The 8183-nt window shown below is 45.1% G+C and overlaps 1 protein-coding gene across 3 annotated transcripts; it reads left to right on the forward strand.

Moving 5' to 3' along the window:
- The first annotated feature begins 621 nt into the window (after positions 1–621).
- LOC147242158 (C-type isolectin Sp-CL4-like) lies at positions 622–5862 on the forward strand. Of its 3 annotated transcripts, none has more exons than XM_086189963.1 (6): positions 622–726; positions 2572–2680; positions 2753–2886; positions 3526–3654; positions 3764–3875; positions 5682–5862. In XM_086189963.1, the coding sequence occupies exons 2-6, from the start codon at positions 2611–2613 to the stop codon at positions 5747–5749; spliced, it is 513 nt and encodes a 170-aa protein (XP_086046089.1). In that variant the 5' UTR covers positions 622–726; positions 2572–2610; the 3' UTR covers positions 5750–5862. The 3 variants fall into 3 exon arrangements, with proteins under 3 accessions (XP_086046089.1, XP_086046088.1, XP_086046087.1); XM_086189962.1 differs by lacking the exon at positions 622–726 and adding an exon at positions 778–911; XM_086189961.1 differs by lacking the exon at positions 622–726 and adding an exon at positions 2405–2432 and having other exon boundaries at positions 5682–5861.
- The last annotated feature ends 2321 nt before the right edge of the window (positions 5863–8183 follow it).

Here is an 8183-nt window from a genome sequence, read left to right on the forward strand (position 1 = left end):
ATTTCTTTTGTTATCCATGGTAATTTATCAATGCGAGGTTTGCGAGAAAATTGATATGTTAAGATAAAATGTGAAAATGCATTTTGAGAAAAAGGATGTGGAAAATGTATGTTGGAAAAGACATGTAGGCACACACTCACACACACACACTCACACATACACACTCACACATACACACTCACACAAGTTGTTTAAAGATGATTTAAATTGTAAAGAAGGGGCAGGACGAGATCAACTCTGGCCTCCTCCTGCCCCTTCTCCCAGGTATCCATGGTACTTGGTACTAAGGTGGTATCCTTTTGTTTAGAGTCTTTTAGTTTATTTTCATGTTTTTATATGTTTTGATTGTTTGAGATGAATAAAAATCAAATGGAATCAAATCAAATTTACGCTTCCTTTCAGCACTTTCCTGCCTGTTCTACCTTTTTCAGCTCCAGCTTTTAAGTTAGTTTTAACATTTCTACCATTTCATCACTGACTTTGCTTTTTTTTTGGAGCGAAAAGCATTCACTTTGTATTTTCTGTGGGAACTGGTTTTCCTAGTTCCCACACCATTGGTGGAAAACTACTGAGTACAAAGGGCTGAGGCTCCCCAGAGACCAGCAAAGGTCCTGCTGGCACCAGAGTGATACGTGAGAACATGACCTGCCGTGAACTGCTGGCTTGTTATGTGCTAACAGCCTGAAGGACAATGCTGTTTAAATATTTGACAGCGGCATGGCCCAGGTAAAACAAATAGAATGTACTTTCTTACTTGAACATCTTTTTTTTACTATGGGTTCCAGTTTGTATGAAACACTTTATATTTTATTTCCAATATCCTGATGCTGATTTAGTGCCATCAAAAGCGGGATATTTGACACGGTATTGTTTATGATTCCTTTGACCACAGTTGGGGCAGATTGGCAAAGGTAAGATAGTAAACCCTCTGTGCTCCTTTCCAAAGAGCGTTTTAATCTCCAGGAAGTTCCATAACGTGGCCTTGGACCGGCTGATCGAGATCATTGGGACCCACCTACTCTTCATTTCTGTCCTGATCCTGGTTCCCAAATGGGTCCACTTGGCAAACGCAGACGTGCTCAACTTCATCCACTTTCACAGGAAGATCAAAGCGGCTCAAGAACAGTACAATGTTCCTGAAATTGCACTTGCTGTTATCATAAAGCTGTCAATCATGCTTTGAGTGAGACGAGGTAGAATACAATAACAGTAAGAGTACAACGGTACTCATGTACTTTTTTTCTTGAAGAGAACACTTGAGAGGTGGAAAACCACAAATTGTCCTGAAGTCAAACCTGGGCATTCGTCACGGTGCGTTACAGCCGTTGAACTCACCTGAAAACACCCCACATGTTGTGTGCTGTTAAACTCAAAAGAGGTTACAAAGATGGCGCGTGCTGAAGTCACCCTGGACGGGGGCGACGAGGGTCGGCCGGACATTCAAGGTATTGTTTTTTGGCCTTGAAGCGGTAGTCTGGAATACTTGAGTGACGTTTTTATTGGTGGCACCAAGATGTCACTGCAGCTGAGTTTTTGGACCTCATCTCTTGAGTTCATTCTGAAACCAAACAGTGAACTGCATGATGTCACTGACCTGAGTGGGGTCAGACAATGGAGGATAAACTGGTCATAGTTTGTTCCCCACAGCCGATAGGTTTCCAGACTAGTGGGATGTTTCAGGATGATTTGGTGATGGAGGTTCAAGCTTGGCCTGCCTGCCTGCTTGGGGGTGTTGTTGCTGGGGATGATGCGTGCTGACCGGCTGTCATCAGAAGCTCAGAGCGGCAGTAGCATGCTAACAGCCTCCGCTGACCGTAGCTCCTGCCATGGTAACTACAGTGATGCTGAGGTTGCCAGCAGTTCGAATGTTGAACAGTTAAACATGAGATGGTGGAGATGTGAGCTTGTGGGGATTTCTTGGTGATTCGTGGACATGGGGCTGTTCTTGATGGGGTTTTGACTGCAGGCAGCATGCTGGGCCTCACCACCCGGCAGCTGTCTGTTCCTGGCCGGCCATCACTGGTTATCGAGAGTTACCTTACATGGGTGAATCATACTGAAGTCTGCTGCTGGTTGATGCCTCTGTGGTGCACAAACATGAGATGTCAGAGCTCCTAAGAGCTATTCTTTGCCATTCAGTTCCAGCCTTATTAATGCAGGATTCAAGCTGCCAAGTTCAAATTCAAACATACGTCATTCTAATTCAGTTCCTGGTGGCAAACTTTTCAGCCCATATTGTACTTTTATCATGTGACTCCCTGTCAGACAAATCTGGCATGAACACTGCAGAGCCCTGGGGTGAATTTCTCCACCCAAACACAATGTTCTCATTTGAAAATCTACTTGGAAAGTCATCAGCCGTGAGTACTTAAATTGGTTAAAAAGATCAGGCTGGCAGAGGTGTAGGGAGGAGTGAGACCAGCACACCTGTGGTGAGTCCATGGGCTTTGAGAGCGTTTCAGTTGAAAATCTTTATGTCCAACATCAGAAAACTAGCGGAGAGTAGAAATCTATCATTACTTGTTGTCGTTGTACTGTTGCTAACCCAGATGGACTGTGTGATGTTCCCAGGCCAAATTCCAAGTGAGGAGAGTCAGTTAGTCCTGAACCATGCGTCCTGTGGTGGTAACAGCCATGGTCCTCCTGGAGCTGCTGGTCTACATGCCGGGTCCAGCAACTGGTAAGACACGAACACTCTGAAACCATTTATAAAGAAAGTAATAATTCAGAAACCTGTCTGTCTCTGTTACAGGGAATTATTGGGTTGAGGTTATTAACCTGTGCTGGCGTGTCCCCTTCGTATCTTGTGGTGGTGATTGGCGCAAGCTGGATGACAAACGCTGCATGAAACTGTTCAGGGAGATGTTGACATTCGATGAAGCAGAGGTGTGTCCACCTTATTGAACTTTATTCCTGCAAATCCGGTATGTTAGGATCTTGGAAAGCTGCATATGAAAGATACTCATGCTTCCGTAGTTACCGAATGTCAGTGAAAAGAAATTGGTGATTCATAATAAACTAGAATCCAATAACCTTCTGGCATCAGCAATTCTCTATATCCATCCATTATCCATCCATCATCCATCCCTCCCTCCATCCCTCCATCCATCCCTCCATGTTCTCCTTCCCCCTGGACAGGTCACCAGTCCATGGCAGGGCCAACACATAGAGACAGACAACCATTGGCTCTCCCAGCCACGCCTACGGTCAATTTAGAGTCTGGATTAACCTGGTCCCTCTTGATGTCTTTGGACTGTGGAGGAAGCTGGAGTACCAGAGAGAACCCAGCAGGAACAGGGAGAACATGGAGACTCACCCAGAAAGACCCCGTGCTGCAGCCGGGGCTCCACCCACAACCTTCTTGCTGGGGGCGGCAGTGTTATACACAAATTAAAAATGTACATCAGACATAACATAGATGGAAATCCACTAAACGATGGTCCTTAAAATTGTTGTTCTTGTAGAACGCAAACAGGCCTACGCATGAGCATTGACTGTACCCTCTTTCATCTCTGTTCCCATCAGAGCGCCTGCCAAATGGAAGGCGGTACTTTGGCATCAATTAAGAGCGAAGCACAGCAAGACCAAGTGCTTTGCATGGGGATTGAGGACCAGGGTATGAGCCAGTACTGGATTGGTGCCAGGAGACAAGCGGTAAGCACCAAATATCTCAACACAGTAAGACAGCGCAGCAGATTACCACACGTACCAATGAGAGATGCCCAAAGTTGACAGACACCAAACTGACAGCTTTCTCTTGCAGGGGGGATTTCACTGGACTGATGGAAGTGGATTAATGACGTTTCAAAAATGGAGCCACGGCCAGCCAGACAACTGGGGAGACAGGGAGGACTGTGTGATGATCAACACTGACCGTAAGTGGCCATAAAAACTGCAGACATTGACTGCGCACAAACAAATACATCATTTCAAGTCTTAAGGAGAGTCACTGAATAAAAACTGCAAGAATGGAATAAACATTTGTTGCGCAGGATCACATTCAAAGCTGACATAAAGACACAGTGTGAACAACTTTGCTGGGCTCATCTTTCACTTAATGGCATTCATGTGGTCAGGTGTTGTTTTCTGTTGATGCTCGCTAATGGTAGAAGCTACTTGGGGGAGTAAAATTGTTGGCACATTTGATTATTTCCTCCAAATTTAGGGGGCTGGTCTGACACTTAAGTATTCAATTTTAATGGATATCTGACAAGGTTGACAAGGGGAAAAAAATTCCTTTGGAAATTTTAAATAGGACTGCTAATCCTGGTGGTCCAGTCCTACTTAGCGTCATGCTTCAGGCATCAAATAAACAAAACCCCCAAATTGTCATAAGCATGCTAATGCTAACTTGCTATAATGCTAAGTTTCAGGGTGTGGGGTCGTGACTCAGGTGTCCTACTTCAACACTGTTTATCAAAAGTCTTGATTTGGAACTTTAAAGTGGTGATTTGTGAGGTTATTTTGCCTCAAGTGATCCCTGACTGAAGGCCGCGGTGCAGCTCCAGCAGCTCAATGACCTCAGTGACGAAGCACTTTTCATGAGTCACACACACAATAGCAGGCCCATAAAATAAATGTCCAGGTTCAATTCCCAGATGCTGCAGGATAAATCTTGATGGGGAACTGGATGAAGCCGCACTGGCCTTGCCTCCATTACCACTACCAAGGTGCCCTTGAGCAAGGCCTTTTTCCCCAACTGATCCAGTGGCCAGCAGGTCGGGCTGTGTCTGTCCTGGTGGCTTCCAGCTGTGAGCGTGTAATCAGGGCACTGATCTGTAAAAACTGACCATTGCTCCCAGTCAACATAAGAGAATCAAGTCCAGTTTCTCTGGCCTGAATGTTTGCCATCCTCGTGCCTCTCGCTGAGTACACAGAGTTGATTCTAACAGTTCTCATGAGCCAGTCAGTTTTTAAAAAGGTACAAGTTAACAATCATGTTGTTGGAACAGTGAATCAGCTCACAGTGGTTTGTAAGGCTGTGCACTGGAACACGCGTTTGTGAGTGCTGCTCTCAAAGCCTACAGAACGAACTCTGCAGTCAGTAAGCTGCTAACTAGTTACACCTGTAGAAGGAGATGCAGTCCCACAACTCCACCCTAAACACTGTCATACTCATTTGATGAATCATGAGGTTGACATGGGTGCAACTAAGGGAACCCTTCATCACTTTATTACATCTTAGTATGGATCTCAATGCTTTACTTCATCCAGATCTGTCCTGTAGTTCTTCAGATATCCTGCTAACAAAAAAAAACAAAAAAAAATCAAAGACCCAGCGGGCGGCGTGGCTCAGGGGTAGAGTGGTCGTCTAGCAACCAAAGGGCCGCTGGTTCGATCCTGGACCCCGGTGACCATGTCCAAGTGTCCTTGAGCAAGATACTGGACCCATACTTGCTCCTGATGAGCAGGTTGGTGCCTTGCATGGCAGCTCCACCATCAGAGTGTGAACGGGTGAATGAGGCGACGCTGTAAAGAGCTTGGAGTGCCGCTAAGGTAGAGAAGCGCTCTATAAAACTGAGTCCATTCACCGTTCCACTGGTGATCACATGTTTGCAGGGGTAAAAACAAGGTTGGCATCATTGATGTTGACATGGAGGAATGATAACGTGTGATTTCAGATGGAATTTGATCTCTCCCTCATAATAACATGGAGTTTTTTCTCTCGTACGGTTTTTCAGACTGGGGCCGCTGGAACGACTTGACGTGTACAGATAAGAGGCGTTTCATATGTCAGAAAGCCGCCTGAGTGTGATGTTTGCTTCACGGAGAGTCCAGGAGCTGCTGGACTGGACCGGTCTGCTTCTCTGCTAACACTTTCAATTGACCTAAATAAACGTGCAGCATCAGAAAAGATGTTCCTGTTCCCTGAGTCACTGGTTTTTATTCAGACTATGATGATAGTCTCAGAGGACCCACTGGCCCGGCTGCACCAGCGTCACCATTTCCAGGCAAACTCATGACTACAGGTGGAAAACTGTAAGCATCCTTTGAATAAAACTACGGATTAATTATCTAGGAAACTACATTCTCATCCTAATGACTTAAATACTCATACAGAAGTTGTACAAACACAGTATTTCTCAACTATTTCTGAAAGAGAAAACTCAGTGATGCCCCATATGCAGAAATCATGGGGGGGACAGGAGGTTCTGAACCGCCCCTCTCCTGGAAAAACCAGAATTCCCCCACCCAATATTCCAATTCGTGTAACCATATAAGGTTAAAAGAAATGTAGTTATATTTATAAAAATAAAAAAAGGAAGAAAATAAATGTGTTTTAATAGTCCAAATATTTGGGTTCCACCATTCTTCCTGCTCTCAGTGGTTTGGTCCAGCAAACCCTGCACAGTCAAACATGAGCAGCGCGTGTTTGGAGAGTGAGAGTCGTGTCCCTGAGAGACCTTTGGTGGTCACCTGTAGCCCTCTGAAGGTAAGTGCTCGGCAAAAGCAAAAACCAAGGATGACCATGCTCCGTTATTTCCTTTATTTCCATCCTCCTTGCATTTGCTCCTTTGACCCTAATTTGCATCATAACTTACTGAATTTTTGACAGCTTCTCAAGACATTTTTATTGTTAGAAATAACAGATTTGAAACTACAAGTTGGAACACTTGGCTGAACTCAAGAGGAGATCTGTAATCACCAAAAAATTGTTTAAGTTGGTAAAATAAATGTTTGCTAGGTTTATTGCTCCAGCTGGTGCTCCTGACCAGGGCACTGGCACAAGATCTGGGCTGCTAACTGCCCCGTCGAGGACTGGTAAAAGGCAGCGCCCTGTACAATGTATATGTGAGGATGAAGAACTTCTCCTGGCAGCAGCATGTCTATGATTGAGTGAAAACAACCTATACAACTACTGAATGTATTCTTTATCTTATCACTGTGACACATGACTGCCATGATGTCATGACTGATTCTTCCTGTGTCGCCTGTGATGAAGCCGTCGTGTGGACGCACTGTTGGGGCACAGAGGCGTCCTCTTAGTGTGGGAACTCTGGGAGCGCTTATGAGGAGAAATACACCCAACCAGGAAAGCCTCTAAAAATCGAAATGATCGTAGTTCTATTTCAAAAGACCTAGAATGTAACAAGTTTGAGAATTCAGAGAATAAAAGTACAAATTTGATTTATTTATTTACTTTTATTCAGGAATATTGACGATACACACAGTGGAGTACCACAGACAATAGCTCAACCAGCAATGCTCCATTCTTTTTCTTCACCAACAGCAACAACAAAAAAGACAATAATGACACACACACACACACACACACACACACACACACACACAAAAGGCACACACATGTTGACTTGTCCCACCCATGAGGTCAACTCTCACAACACAGCAATAATAGTTCCCTTTTCATGGGTGGTGTGGCTCAGGGGGAGAGTGGCCGTCTGGCAACCGAAGGGTTGCTGGTTCGATCCTGGACCCCGGTGACCATGTCCAAGTGTCCTTGAGCAAGACACTGGACCCATAATTGCTCCTGATGAGCAGGTTGGCGCCTTGCATGGCAGCTCCACCATCAGTGAGTGAACGGGTGAATGAGACGACGCTGTAAAGAGTTTGGAGTGCTGCTAAGGTAGAGAAGCGCTCTATAAAACTGAGTCCATTCACCGTTCATACATCAGTTTCACAACGACTAGTGACATCACAAAAATAGTCAGGGACTCACTATTACGGCACATCCGTAATAAACAATCATAAACTGGCCCTTACAGTTCACATCCAAAACTATGAAAACCGTTGGAAAAACAGGGGGGCGCTAGTGAGCAGACAATGGAGTAGGTTGTGTGGAGGGTGAGCTCTGCAGAAAAACAGATTTAAGTGATTTTTTTGACGCCTCATACCAAGAAAGTAATACAGAAAGTCGTCTAAACTTCCCCGTAACCTTTTTGATTTGTTTTCGTCCCGTCCTTGTATACAAATGGCGAATAATCTACGCAAATACCAGTACAGGCGGAAGCCCGCTGCCACTTGCGAAACGGACCGCACAGCTAGCAAGGACAGCCGAAGCTAACTGAAGGAGCCAAAACAGACACGACGGACATGAAAGCTGAGCTGCTGTCCCCGCTTAAGAAGGACATCGCTGATATTTTCCAGACGGAGCTGAAAACGGTGCTGGCTGTGGAGTTTGATGTGATTAAGTCAGAGTTGCAGACGGTTAAAAAAGGAATTGC

Source organism: Aulostomus chinensis, chromosome 20 (genome assembly GCF_037954235.1).
Source record: "Aulostomus chinensis isolate RoL2024-O1b breed Wild chromosome 20, RoL_Achi_v1.0, whole genome shotgun sequence".
NCBI classification, from domain to species: domain Eukaryota; kingdom Metazoa; phylum Chordata; class Actinopteri; order Syngnathiformes; family Aulostomidae; genus Aulostomus; species Aulostomus chinensis.

What these genes read in the sequence shown, in the direction of transcription:
- LOC147242158 (XM_086189963.1), top strand. Translation starts at nt 2,611, where the DNA reads ATGCGTCCTGTGGTGGTAACAGCCATGGTCCTCCTGGAGCTGCTGGTC. An exon ending in TTGGTGCCAGGAGACAAGCG is followed by an intron (nt 3,655 to 3,763) that starts GTAAGCACCAAA and finishes TTTCTCTTGCAG; the next exon opens with GGGGGATTTCACTGGACTGA. An exon ending in TGTGATGATCAACACTGACC is followed by an intron (nt 3,876 to 5,681) that starts GTAAGTGGCCAT and finishes ACGGTTTTTCAG; the next exon opens with ACTGGGGCCGCTGGAACGAC.